The sequence below is a fragment of the Daphnia magna genome, linkage group LG9 (assembly GCF_020631705.1).
Source record: "Daphnia magna isolate NIES linkage group LG9, ASM2063170v1.1, whole genome shotgun sequence".
NCBI lineage: Eukaryota > Metazoa > Arthropoda > Branchiopoda > Diplostraca > Daphniidae > Daphnia > Daphnia magna.
In genome coordinates, this window is record NC_059190.1 from 7751022 (window position 1) to 7765536 (window position 14515).

Here is a 14515-nt window from a genome sequence, read left to right on the forward strand (position 1 = left end):
CGCTGGACTCTGTTTTTGCTCTCGATTCCCTGTCCGCTATTACATTCAATTTCCCAGGTAAAAATGAAGCTTATAGAGAGATACTTTTTTCTTCGCACCATTCAGAAATTTGTTTGGCTACCTCCGTCAAATTTCTAGATTTTGTTCCCCGCATTTGTTTATGTAGCAAACTACAGTGTTATTATCCAGAAACATCTTAACGGAAATGTTAAATGACTGACTAGTAAACGTTTTTAACGCTAGTAGCGCAGCTCTCAGTTCTAGTTCGTTTATGTGTAGATCTTGTTCGGTTTCGGTCCAAGGTCCTCTACACCTGATATCATTCGAGACTGCCCCCCATCCTGATAGAGACGAATCAGAGTAAATTGTTAAATCGGGGCTTACTGGAAAAAACAATTTTCCGTTCCGGGATTCGAGATTGGCGACCCACCACTCAATGTCTTCACGCGCCTCTTGTGATAAGACACACTTAGTTTTTAAATTCCCTTTAAAATTTTTTGAATTTTTTATGTAGAATTGTTGGAGACGTCTAAAGTGACTCTGCGCAAATGGAATTGAAGGGGTAGCCCAGTTAAGATTGCCTAGAATGGAAGCAATAAACCTCAGGGAAACCTCGGTTTCTAATAAAGCCTGTTCACCTAACGCAGTTATTGATTTTACCTTCTGATCTGGTAGAGTGAAAGATAAGAAACAGGAGTTTATTATTACACCTAGATATTCTATAGTTTGAGATGGTACTAAGATAGACTTTTCCCAGTTTATGACAAAACCTAACTCTTGAAACAAGTTAAGAACGGTGTTTAAGTCCTTTTCGGCCCCCTGCTTGTTTTCGTTCATAATTAGGATATCGTCAAGGTAAATGACAAGTCTGACACCACTCCCTCTAAGCACTGAAATAGGGACCTTCAAAAGCTTTGTAAAAATTCGCGGTGCGGAAGCCAAGCCAAAGGGAAGAGAAGAGAACCGATAGTAACTTTCCTCCCACTTGAAACAAAGAAATGTTTGATGGTTTGGGTGGATAGGGACGGTTAAATAAGCATCTTTTAGGTCTAATTTTACAAACCAGTCCCCTTCTCTTATGATACTTTTCACTATCTGTAAACCTTCTATTTTGAAATGGCTATAAGATACGAAATAGTTTAATGGCTTTAGATTTATAATTGGACGAAAACCCCCCGATTTTTTGGGAATAACAAAAAGTGAACTAATAAATGCTACCTCGTTTAGGCCTACTCTTTTAATAGCTTCTTTCTGAAGTAGATCCCTAACTTCTTTGTTGCAGACGGCCTTCATCTCCTCATTCATGGCCACTGGGCTTGGAACTACTGTCTGGATGGGTGTGGATGTAAATTCTATTAGGTGGCCTGACTTAACTAAGGAAATCACCCATGAATCGTTAGTGATTCTGACCCAACCTTCTTGAAATTTCCTAAGTCTGGAACCCACAATAAGTGCAACCGATTCCGATGAAATACCAAGGTTATATAGGAAAAATGGGTATACTCTATTTAGGCAGTTTTCGACATACCGAGAATCCTGTTTGTTTGACGAGCCTCGGTTGTTTCTACTCCCTTGGTCGGTGCCATGTCTGTAGGGTTTTTCTCTAACTGCCATGCGCTGACTGTTCCTAGTTGCTGAGCGTGTCTGCACACCTGACGGGCCCGGCTTTGGAATTGTTGACTGAATTCTGTTGAGCGTTTCATCCTGCTTGGCTTGCTCCAACATGGCATCTAGGAATTTTTGCCCTAACAGATTTTTGATAGTTTCGCCCGAAGAAAAGGCCTCAGGGTTGTCTAGCAGGTGGTCAGCTTTCGGAATGATGGCGTTGAGAACATTGTCACGCTCACACGGATAGGGGGGGGGGTGTTCACGTCGCCTCACTACTTGATGGTCGTGCTCACCAAGCCGCTGGCCGAATCGGAACAACGACGCAGACAACTGGCTCACATCCACAATCAGACAGAGCCCCGAACAGACTAGGACTATACGACTTAACTACGACTTAACTACGTTTTAGTTTCCCCTTGTTCCTTAACCTATCGAAGGTTGAGGGGGTGAACCACTCCTGACTCCAAATAGCCAATAGACGTTTCTTGTACGTGACAATAATCCCCACCAAACAGAATGATCGACCCGATCATTTGACTTGCTTAATACGCCAGCTGTTTCGTTTTACATTAGCGGCGCGGTTTCCTCTGTAGTACGTACAAATACGTAATCTGATTGCAGGACTCTTTTCAACTTCGGGGTCTGTAACTTTACTTTTTTGGGCTATCACGGAGTCTATGTCTCTACCATCTTTTCACACCATTGAGCCTATGTCTTTCATACGTCCATCTTGGAGTCTGTGTCTCTACAGCCCAGGGCTCGCTCTCGGAGTCTGTGACTCTACAGCCTATGGCTCGCTTTCGGAGTCTGTGACTCTACAGCCTATGGCTCACTCTCGGAGTCTGTGACTCTACAGCCTATGGCTCGCGTTTTCGGAGTCTGGGACTCTACAGCCTATGGATCACTCTCAGAACAACAATTAAGTGTCATGGAGCTGGCCCCCACGAACAACTGAGGTCACCGACGTCAACAAACCATTTCAGGTGAGCGTGAACAAGAGCCCCCTACCCTGCATCTCCACCAATTGTCACGCTCACACGGATAGGGGGGGGTGTTCACGTCGCCTCACTACTTGATGGTCGCGCTCACCAAGACACAGCCCCGAACAGACTAGGACTATACGACTTAACTACGACTTAACTACGTTTTAGTTTCCCCTTGTTCCTTAACCTATCGAGGGTTGAGGGGGTGAACCACTCCCGACTCCAAATAGCCAATAGACGTTTCCTGTACGTGACAATATTATGGCGCCGGCGTCTAGAAATATGGTTAAAAGCTCTGGACCATTGTTGAAGCGCTGCTCTAACGGCCAGTGCCATGATGTTCTCTTTACCGACCGCGTTGATTATCAGAGAATAGAGAAAAATGAGTGGGGAGGCAATATCCATCACCTTGAATTGAGCCGTCAGCCACTTCTTCTCAGCTGATTCTACTGTCTTGTGAGTAGATTTGCTTTTGAGACGGCGAGAGATCCAACTGTCTACTGCCGGTGGATTTAAGGAGAAGGATGATCTCTCAAAAGAAAGCTTGAACTTATCTTGTAAGGATTTTGAGTCTGATGTGGAAATTCCTCTGGTCATCCACTCTCCAACTTCATCCGTGATCTCCTTGACGATCATGGAATTAGTCTCCGTGCAAATGACTCGTCCTTTTGGCACAGAGTCTACGGGTGACCGGTCTCGCCTCATCCTTGGTGACCGACTCCGAGATCTACGGCCCGTAGATCTACTCCGTGTCTTACGACGGATTTGAGAACGACTACGCGAACGTTTACGTGAGCGAGATCTGCTGCGTGAGCGGCGAAAATTCTGACTCCCGTGGTAATCTGAACGCCGGTACGAGCTACTTGGGGAAATGGATTTAGATCTGGAACGAACCTTTCTTTTAGTGGAGTCCAGTGCCGTCTGGCGTAAAACCTCCTCGATCTCTCCAGCTTCCCCCGATAGTAACGTACGAATGTTACGAACCTCATCAACATACGAGGCGACACGAGAATCCACTGATCTAACGGACCCCGACGACGCCCTCCGGCCGTCTTTATTAGACGTAGCACTTGACATGGTGACTGTGAGAGAGCTCAAATTAGTCTGACTAGGGGGGCAGTTTCTAGACCGCAAGTTAAAATTTTGTAGCTGTGAAGGGCTGGGAATAAATTCGTCTACACCCTTAGGGTCGAAGCGTAATGTTTTCATATAATTTTGGAAAAGACAAGTGGAGTTTAAAACAAACTTTCTTCTCTCGTTTAGCTATTCATAATTTCTTACTGTAATTGTGGGCCTCCATCCTACAGGCTTCACCATTTCCACATGGAAAGTTGAATAATTGTCTCATCTGTTAACAGCCCAGAAGAAATTGGAGATGAGGGGAGCAATGGCATTCAGCTGGGCGAAAACAAAGCAGCTAGGCTAAGAGCCAGCCCAGAATTAGACGCATTTTAATTGGCAAATGGTTTGAAGGGAAAATGTGAAAGAGGGGGGTGGGGTAAGACGTGAGGGTCACGTCTGGTCTGTCACAGCGGCCGCGTATAAGCGTGACACGTTGCCAAAGTCGGCGTGAAATGGCGAAAAAACGCATTTTGATTGGCATGGAAAAAATTTATGACATTCGTTAGGGGTAATATTGATAAACATAGTGGTCGAAGACCACACGTGTTTATCAGTTGTTTATAATAAACCAGACCTCGATAAAGATCGGTCATTTTGGTGAAAAAACGCATTTTAGTTGGCAGGTATAATTAAAACACCAAAAAAAAGATGGAATCATACACAATTTAACTGTTGAAGACCAGACTTTATTAAAAGTTGATTTATATCAACCAGACCTCATTTTCTGACTCCATTTGACAGAAAAGCCTTACATTTAATAAAACGGCAACGTTGCATGCCTACGCGGGTATTTGAAATTATTGCTTTTCATTTCTTTTTTTGATGAAACTTTTTAAGTAATTAATGAATGTCATAAGCCAAGCATTAAAATTCAACGATCTTTGTATTCTTGATTAATTTCCACTGAGTGATTGCCGTATTTTGTATTTGTATTTCGTATTTGTATCATCCCAACCGGATGAAAAAGCCCAATAAGTGTATTGCCTAACACGCTTAATCTTGTTGCTCTGCAAATGAAGTACAATGAAAAAATTATTCAACAAAAGACATCCTTTTCTTTTTCAGACCAATGCTCTTTGTGTCCATCAATGAACGATTTTGGAAGAGATAACGCAGAGAGACAGGAAAATGTAATGAAATGTAAAAATGTGGTGCAGAGACTATTATAATCTTGCTGGATGCTCCATTGACTATATGGCTGATGGTCTTTCGTTTTCTTCCGGCTTGGTCTGCCACGGTCAAAATTTTGTTTTCATTGCGTTTTAATGGATGCTTTAAATATTTGATGTTATTTAGCCTTACATTGTAGTATACGATCGTAGGCTAAAGCTCAGAGCTACAAAGTGAGTTTGACGTTGAAGAAAAAGTTAACGATGGGCAAGAAAAGGAGTACAAAGAGGGAGGAAACAAATGGCAGAACCGTGGCCTTTTGTGTACCCTGAATTGCTGCTACTAAAGTTTCTACGATTGTAAACGGCCCCCCCCCCCTTGTTTTTCCGTTTCTCCGATTGTTTACAACCGTTCTTTTGTACCAATCTCGACTAGACAACATGGTACATTGATGAATTTGTTATTAAATTCTTGAACTCTTCCATGCCCAATATAACCCGCCTCGATTGATTCAATTCCTGTAGACTACTTCGTTTCTCTCTTTTGAAGGGCCAAGGCCTGAGATAGCTAGGGGTGGCATGGAATTTACCATTGCTTTAAAAGGTGTATAGTTTTAGCATTAGCAAATGTTTAGAGCATGATTCATGTCACGCTCCAAGTGAATGTAAATGCTGATAGCGTATATATAGCAAGGTAGAGGCACGTATTGCTAACTCTATGCCACACAAACGCGGAGAAATGTTCTTGGCAATCTAGACGGGCGTCTATGTCAACCTTCATGAAACATGGGCAAACGACTAAGGAACGTTTAAGATAATCGAAGCGTATGCTGCCTGTTGGGTCGTTGACATAGCATTACTGATTATAGCTTACTGTACTCGGTTGATGGTACAATTTGATTCAATCCCGAAATTGCGGTAGCATTCCTTTACCTTTTCTTGCCATTCACAGGTAGCAGCTGGCCACTATATGTAGGGGTTTATTTTTATTCATGAGGTCGGTTGTTTATTACGTTCTATTTAGTAGGCTATTAGAGGAAGCCTTTTATAGTAATTTTTATGTTCACGAAACTTGCAATCCTTCAATCGCCAATTTCATCCAAGCGTAAAGGGGAAGGTCAATGGACGTTTAGATGAAATAACAAATTGACTTTTATGAATTCTTATCTTCACGAATCGTATGGCCTATCTTCGTTTGTTTTGCTTTCTTGAAAAGAAAATAATTGAACTAAACGACGGAGTCTATTTTCACTGTATCTCTACGTAGCGGTCGACATAGATATATGGAGAAGCCTTTCGTAACCATAAGCGTATTTTTGTTTATTTAAAAAAAAAATTTTTTTAGCTCGTCTTTCAATGGGTTCTTGATTTCCGTATCTGCTCAATAAATCCGTGCATTTTTGTGTGTGCTAGCTCCTCTCTCCTTTCGCTGCTTCTATAGCTGTCCTGCGTTGCAATTTCGAGCTTTGTCTGTACAGTCAAACGTTCGCATATAGCAAAAGGCTGACGGCCCTCCTTGATGGTCCCATAACTTATCCATTATTCTATAACGCCTAGCAAATGTGCGACTAAGCAGTTTTACATGGCAAATCACAGAATTTCATTATTTATACTATTCTTTTATCCTGCAAGGTCCGTAAGTATATACTGAACAGTACTTTGCCCCGAAATATTTAACTATAACTTGAACAGCAGAGACTGAGTTAAATTATCCTTACACTTGGGATGGGCACCTGTGCTGCAAATTTATTTTTCATTTGTTCTATGGGAACTGGTACGGATACATCGCAACAGAGAACTCACTCCAAAACTGTAGTAAAGTATTAAACCAGGCCAGTCGAAGAAAGGGCAACAGGCAATAATGGTAGACAAAATGAATTGCCAAATAACGTTGTGATGTACCGGAGTAAGAGCTTAAATATGCCGTATATTCGTATCAAATCGTTTGACTAATTGAAACCAATTCGTGGGTAGCTTTGTGTATCTTCCCTTTATCACCATCGTAGATTTTGTTTGCAGCGCATGTCGCACGATTATGGAGCCTTCGTGTCGTTCTTATAGATATATTAATTCTAAGGATCGGTTTATTTTGCTAATTGAGGACTATGCAAGAAGTAATACTGAAATCAATTCGATAATTCAATGAATCTTTCCTTTTCAATTTGCAATCTATTTCTGTATTTCTGTCTCAACTGTATCGGGTTTTCGACCACTATCCGGAGTACATTTTGTTAAGATCCTACCATGTCTCAATCTCTTTCAAAAGGACTATAACGTATTTTTCTAAAAAATACCGAGCAAAAGTAAATATTCATCGTAAACGCAAAGTTAAAAAAACAAAATAGAGAAAAGAAAACGGAAAAAAATTTCCATTCTTCCATCGATAGATAGATTGATGTAGGCCTATACAAGACGCATCACTCTGATAAACATTCTCTATACTGTGTAATTAAAATGAATTTCGTGAAACCTAGCAACCGAACCTTTTTTCATCAAAGTGATAGTCTCCTTTGAGTGAATCTGTTAGATATTATAATAAATCAAAAAGAAAAAATTATTTTCATCTCGTTTTCCTGTTTGATATTGCGTATAATTACACGCGTCGTATACCCAATAACATTTTTTTTAAACACAAGAAGCTGCTATGCTTTCCAAGACTTGAAAGGAAACATCAGAAATCATCTTGTATTAGACTGAATAAATAGCCTGCTAGTGGCAGGATTCGACTCTCATATTTTAGGTCGATATAGCCAATACGTCATTGCCAGAAGACTTCAGACTGACGATGACGCATGACGATGCCACCCAAGGTGAATAACATTTTCATTTATAATTTTATAGCTGAATTATTTTAGTATCGGATAAATATTTAAAATTACGACTTCTATTCCAACAGGGTACTGCTATTTTATTTTTACATAAAAAAGTGAAATCAGATTTCAAATACCCGCGTAGGCATGCAACGTTGCCGTTTTATTAAATGTAAGGCTTTTCTGTCAAATGGAGTCAGAAAATGAGGTCTGGTTGATATAAATCAACTTTTAATAAAGTCTGGTCTTCAACAGTTAAATTGTGTATGATTTCATCTTTTTTTTGGTGTTTTAATTATACCTGCCAACTAAAATGCGTTTTTTCACCAAAATGACCGATCTTTATCGAGGTCTGGTTTATTATAAACAACTGATAAACACGTGTGGTCTTCGACCACTATGTTTATCAATATTACCCCTAACGAATGTCATAAATTTTTTCCATGCCAATCAAAATGCGTTTTTTCGCCATTTCACGCCGACTTTGGCAACGTGTCACGCTTATACGCGGCCGCTATGACAGACCAGACGTGACCCTCACGTCTTACCCCACCCCCCTCTTTCACATTTTCCCTTCAAACCATTTGCCAATTAAAATGCGTCTAATTCTGGGCTGGCTCTTACACTAAGCCCTGATCGATGAAAAAGCTCAAGATATAACCATTAACTGGGTCGTGGAATGCGGCATTGGACCCCAAGGGTAACCCGCCTTGGGGTCCAATGTCGCATTCCCGTGGCGGCTACTGTCGGGTGTCGAATGACCGCATGCAATTTACAAATAGTTTTCAAGGTTTCATTTTAAGAAATTTTGAATTAAAATAAATAGTTTAAAAAGTAGGAAAAAATTGATAAGAAATTCCAACAACAAGCTTTTAAAATTTTAAAAATTAGTGTGGTCAGCTACTTTCACAGAACTTTTCAAGTTTTTATCGGTAAAACATGGATTTTTAACGTTTTACATTTCTGCAAATAACTAGCGGGAACAAATAATATGAAAGTTTAAAAAAGAAGCAACTAAGCGAGTAGAACAATTCCATCGCGATACTCGTCTGGTTTGTGTCCTCCTGGAATATCAACGACTGCTTTTCTGACAGAGTATCCTAACTCTTTGAAAAAATGACGTTCCTTCACATAATTTTGAATCTTCGCAACTGACTTCCGATCGCTGTTTTCCGGCCACAGTAAATGATTGCGGGATCTCCGAATATTGCGTTCAATGATAATGATTTGAGCATCTATTTGTCGTTGGGCTTCTTGTAAGCAAGCGGTATCTTGGCAAAACCGAGTGAACCAAATTATACGATTTTTTAGACTCAAATGGGAAAGTGTAAAATTTAGCAAGTTGGCCTCATTCAATTCCAAATTATGTGGATATATACGGCTGTCATGTTTCCTATAAAAAAAATAAATACGTTAGTCAAACGCAATACAATATTAAATATGATAATTTTCTAAACGGCAGACCTGTGGGCTGGGTAAAATATGATGGTAGGGAATTTATCAACGGTATATTGCCATGGTAGGATGTTCTCTTCAGCGTCTATAGTAGCAAATTTGATCTGCCGCACGTTGGTTTTTTTCAGAATGGAAGAAGATGGTGAAGAAAACATCTGAGAAATTTTCAAAAAGAAACGAGCCCCAATCTCACAAAACACACAGCCTTTCTTTTTGTACAGTACTAATGCGTCGTACAATGGATCAAGGACGATTGTGGTGAAGTCATCGGCTGATATCTCTTCAATGCAAACTCGCCCAGCATAGCAGGACTTTTTTGTTTTTTGTTTTTTCTGTCGACTGCGATGAAACCTTCTAAGCCTTTTTTCTGTGTAGTTAATAACAAAGTTCTGTAAGTTCTGCCTTGTCAATGGCAGAGTCATGGCGTAATGTGATTCCGCCTGTGAATGATAGTAACATTAATTATATCATATTAAGTAAATACCATACGAACATTACCATAGGATCGACAACGAAAACGACATAACTGTTTTGGTTAATCCGTTTGGAGGAGTAACCCAAATTAATGAGCAAATTTGGATACTGGTGTGAATCAATTACAAAGAAATTTAAAGTACGGTTTGTACGGCAACCGAGTCCCTCTAATTTCGGCAATATCGGTTCGTAACTAAATTCACATTTTTCCTCAACGCTAATGTCATCTTTACTTGGTTGATGTGCGTTGATAGAGATATTGTTAGAAAGGCATTTCCTCTTCTCGGATATACCACACTGTCTCTCGAACGCTAATCGAGAAAATTCCATTGCATCTCTTTGAATTTCACTTTCTTGGATAAGTCTGGTTATTCGAGGAGAAGAAACACAATTGTAGTAGTTCAAGGCTACTTCTTTCACCTATGTAAGTACAAAAAACAGACCTAAGAATTAGTAAAAGCACTATAGTTCATAAAATTGTGTGTAGTTTACCACCATGGTTTGATATGAAAGTATCGAACTAGGAGTAAAGAGGATCAGCGACGGCCGCTGTTGCTCAATAAGGTAACGTTGAATAACCTGGTTTTTCCGACCACTCGGAGAAATGAATTGCATTGGAGAATGACTCCGATAATGAATCCATTGCAGAAGCTGACTTGTGTCAATAGCATTATCATTATAAGGATAAATCTGAAATTAGTTTAATAAATTAATAATTTCAAGATCCCTCATGCACTTTTTTTGTACCAACATACCAGGGTCTCATTCCACAAGTGTAATCGCAAGTCAAATTGCCTAGGCATTGACAAGCGGATTCCTAGCCTTTGTGCAGCGGAAGGATTTGTAATAACTGCGAATACAACAGTCTTGCGGCTATCATATTCTAGATATCTTAACGACGCTGTGTAAAACGGGTAAAATCCTTTTGGCTTTGCCAAATCAAAATTGAAGAAACCTGTTACAACAACCTGAGAAAAAACTATTTTTTACTGACCCCAGTGATGAACTTAGAATAACTGATGTCTTACTGCTGACTGAATCAATAATTTGTTGAGGTCTGCAACAGTTTCAATCCTTATAAGAGGTGTAAGCAAACTTTGAACAAACTTATCTAAGTAGTCATATTGTAAAGGGCCTCTATACTGAATACCTCTACTTGCTCCGACATAACCCTATTTTACCAATTAAGACTGTTTTAAAAGATTATAATATTGAAAGTAACGAATAGAGAACCATTTATAGATACAAACCAATATCAAAGGGAAACTCCTAAGTTTAAGGAAAGTTTTCTTGCACAATCCACTATGTACCCAACAGTTTATTGAAGTACAAAATACCTATACAACAACCATCAAATCTTGTACCTGCTATTTAACATAAATTACTAAAAGACTAGTGATGATTACTATCTTACCTGGCCTTTGTATTTGTTGGCAATTTTCTCAAAATCCTGAATTGCTAACTGAGAATCAAAATCCCATGGAGCATAGTACAGGACTAGAGACACATCAGACTGTAGTACGGTGAAAAATGGTACAGCAATGTCACCCTCATAAAATTCTCTTACAGTTGCATTACTATGTAGGAGTGGTACTGCCGGTGACTGAAACTGCACTCTTAATGCCCTAAATAGCACAACATGTATTTTGTCATAACAGATAAATTTGCTTTAAATATTTACCCTTTCTGTAGGCTTGCATAGGATGTAAAAGCAAAAAGAATGATGACAAAAATCTCACCAAAATATAGCATTATCGTTAATAAATATTTTGTATAACGTGAATATCTATGTAATGTGGTCGTCAACACCTGTTTTTCACCTTGTGGCATTTCGTCACATATAGTGAACGAAACTGCATACTTTGTAATGTGTTATAAAATTCAATATGGTAAAATATATTGCCCCCCACCCCCGAATTCTTGGGGTGTTCCTAAACGGCAGAAGCAGAATGGCGGATTGGTGGAACCTAAACGGCGGAATACTAGGCGGAATGGGCATCAAAATATGGCGGCGGAATACGCCTAATTGGCGGAACGGCGGAATGGCCACATTAATTTACTTTTGAACCTATATTTAACGATTTCTATAGGGATATTTAATTGATTATAATGTAAGAAATAAAAAAACTGGTAAAATTTAATTTTTTTAGTTAAGCAAATTTTTTTTAAGCCCTTTTGCGTCTTCGTAGCCCTAGCTGTTTGTTAAAAAAAAAAAAGCTAAAGTTACCTCTTTTGCATTAGGTCCTCTCGGCTATCTAAAGACTTTTTCATCGAATTTTTACCCGCCATTCCCATTAAAATAAAATTCTGGAAAAAAATTAGGGACGTTATCACTATTTATGAGAACGTACATACAAAAATAGGGGCCGTCCATAAATGACGTCATGCGCCAGAGGGGGGGAGGGGGTTCATGATTCTGTGATGGTCTGTGACGGCAGGGGAAGGGGGAGATTCTTAAAATGTGATGTCACAAACAAAAACAAAAATTTTTTTTACGAAATCGAAAAAAATCGCAGATTTTTTTTTCCCAAGTGGTCTTCATTTCCGTTCCCACGACCAGAGCCAGGAACATCAAAATCCCTAAGGACTTAAATCATGCGAAGGGGTGTCGTAGTCGTGGTAATGTGACTAAATTTGGCCGACGGGCAATTCAGTTGAACGCGAGTACTGTCTCGCAGTTGAGGTCGGAAATCTTTTCTCTCGACCCGTATTCTATTTCTAATAGTTTTTAACATGAGTAAACTAGTAAACCCGTTTAATAGCCTAGGTTTTGCTTATAATGAGGCATATCCTTCTAAGACAAAACAAGTTTGTCAAGCTGAGGTCACTGAGATTTGGAGAAGCCTGAAGGATGAAAAAGACAAAGAAGAAAAACTGGATGATATGATGAAAAAATTTAAATCTATTGTCATGAAGAGAAAAGGAAATATGTTTTCATATTGGGGAAATTTGTCACAAAAATCAGAAAAAAAGTCTCAAGACAAATCACTGACGTCATCAAACGGTTCCTCGTCCGAAATTCCGATTGAATTTTTACCAGATTCGTCTCAATTTGATGAGCCCCAGGAAAAATCCCAATCAGACGAGCATCCATCTACTTCAAAAGAAGCACAGGCAACAACTACATCGAAAACGAAGGCTCAAGACGAATTAAAAGACAAATTAAACCTTGTCAATTCTGACTTGCTAACCTTACAGAAACAAAAAGATTGTGATATGTTGAGTGAAGAACAAGACAGCGAATTTAAGAAAAAAAAGAAACAAAAAATGGATCTTGAAAAGGAGTTGAAAAAAAGAGTCGATGACCAGATAAGACAAAAAAGTCTAGAGAAAATAAAAAGAAGAAATTGGCAAAAGTTTTGGAAGAAAACCCGGCACTGAAGGACTCCTTGGGTGGCCAACTAAAGGCAGGAAGACCCAGATTAGAAGTCAAACAACCTTTGCTTCTTCAAGCCATCATCAATCTTGCCATGCACGGCTCAGCTGCCCACGAGAAAAGAAGAAGCGAAGTCTATAGAAGTATTGCTACTTTGGATGAACTGACCGAACAATTAAAGAAGGATGGCTTTCAAATCAGTTGAAGTGGAGTTTATCTCCGATTACTCCCTTGGCGTAGTTCCTCTCTTGAAGGGAAGCGACACGTCGCCACCGTCCCTGTCAAGTCAATTCGCGCTCAAAACGATTTGCATTCAAAGCACATAGACGGACCATTCTGTACGGCAACTATTCGATCCATGGAGTCACTGGCTTCTCTTTTGGGCCCACAAGAAGCATGTTTTTTAAGTCAAGACGACAAAGCGCGCGTCCCGATAGGAATCACCGCCGCTAACAAACAATCGCCCATGATAATGCATGTTGAGTACAGAGTTAGCCTTCCTGACCATGATTGGGTTGTGGCCGAGCAGCATAAACTAATCCCATCCGTATATGCTGGTATTGAGATTCAACCGAATGGATTAGGAAAACCAGAAGCTGTCGGGTACTCCGGGCCAACATACATAGCTATCCGTTTCGGAAAACATTGCTCGTCTACGGCATTTGCGCATGGGCTCGACTTTGGGCGGTTATTGAGTGTTCCAGAATTTGAGAAAATCGTGAAATCTGGCCCTGAGAAGTCCGTCAAACCAGTAATTTTCCTCACTGTAGATGGAGGCCCTGACGAGAATCCTCGTTATCAAAATGTGATTGATGTTGCAGTTCACCACTTTTTGAGTCACGATTTGGATGGATTTTTTGTGGCCACCAATGCTCCCGGTCAATGCCCAATTCAACCGTGTGGAAAGAAAAATGGCCCCTCTTAGTCGTGAACTATCTGGTCTTATATTACCTTACGATCATTATGGAACGCATCTCGTTAACCAACGTCGAACCATGGACCTTGATCTAGAAAAAAGAAACTTTGCATTTGCTGGGTCAACTATCGCCGAGATCTGGTCAAAAGTTGTGGTTGATGAGTTCCCTACAGTGGCTGAATATATTGAACCTGACGCATCACAGCTGAAAATTGATGATATGCTAACTAAGGATCAAAAAGGGCTCAGTGAACATGTCCGAACAAGTCAGTATATGACTCAAATTGTCAAGTGTTTGGACAACACCTGCTGTTCGTCACCAAGAAGTTCATTTTTCGTTGTAAATCCAAGCAGATTTATTCCTCATCCTATTCCTCTTATTCAAACATCCAATGGTCTCAAGGCTCCAGAGAGGACAGATAAAGAAAATCACGTTTTTCCCAGTTTATTTGTTTCAAAAATGTTAAAGATTGAAGAAATACTGCCACGGTCAACGAAAGCCTTTAAAGAACTCCCATACGATCTTTACTGTCCATCAATTCAGTCTGTACTACTGGAAAGGATTTGCAAGAAGTGTAACTTATACTTTGCGTCCAAAGTCATGTTGAAGAAACATCAAGAAGTTCACAAAAACGATGCGGTACGCGAAGCTTTGACTATTG

The 14515-nt window shown here is 39.9% G+C and overlaps 1 protein-coding gene and 1 pseudogene across 3 annotated transcripts; one reads left to right on the top strand and one right to left on the bottom strand.

The window, feature by feature from the left end:
- Positions 1-8543: 8543 nt before the first annotated feature.
- On the bottom strand, positions 8544-11475 carry LOC116935768 (thioredoxin domain-containing protein 11). 3 transcript variants are annotated; one of them, XM_045178759.1, is made up of 10 exons: positions 11243-11474; positions 10976-11186; positions 10812-10898; positions 10590-10733; positions 10317-10529; positions 10054-10251; positions 9795-9981; positions 9586-9728; positions 9097-9527; positions 8544-9025 (listed from the first exon to the last, which is right to left on the bottom strand). In XM_045178759.1, exons 1-10 carry the CDS (start codon positions 11389-11391, stop codon positions 8647-8649), a joined length of 2142 nt encoding a protein of 713 aa, XP_045034694.1. In that variant the 5' UTR covers positions 11392-11474; the 3' UTR covers positions 8544-8646. The 3 variants fall into 3 exon arrangements, with proteins under 3 accessions (XP_045034694.1, XP_045034693.1, XP_032798905.1); XM_045178758.1 differs by having other exon boundaries at positions 9586-9981; positions 10057-10251; positions 11243-11475; XM_032943014.2 differs by having other exon boundaries at positions 9586-9981.
- Positions 11476-13031: 1556 nt separating this feature from the next.
- Positions 13032-13948, top strand: LOC123475744 (annotated as a pseudogene).
- The last annotated feature ends 567 nt before the right edge of the window (positions 13949-14515 follow it).

Bases quoted from the DNA above. Each gene is read 5' to 3' on its own strand.
- LOC116935768 (XM_032943014.2), bottom strand. From the start codon at position 11,391: ATGCCACAAGGTGAAAAACAGGTGTTGACGACCACATTACATAGATAT. The intron at 10,899-10,975 runs GTAAGATAGTAA...GTTGTTGTATAG, and splicing joins CCAACAAATACAAAGGCCAG to GTATTTTGTACTTCAATAAA. The intron at 10,530-10,589 runs GTAAGACATCAG...GTTTTTTCTCAG, and splicing joins AATTATTGATTCAGTCAGCA to GTTGTTGTAACAGGTTTCTT.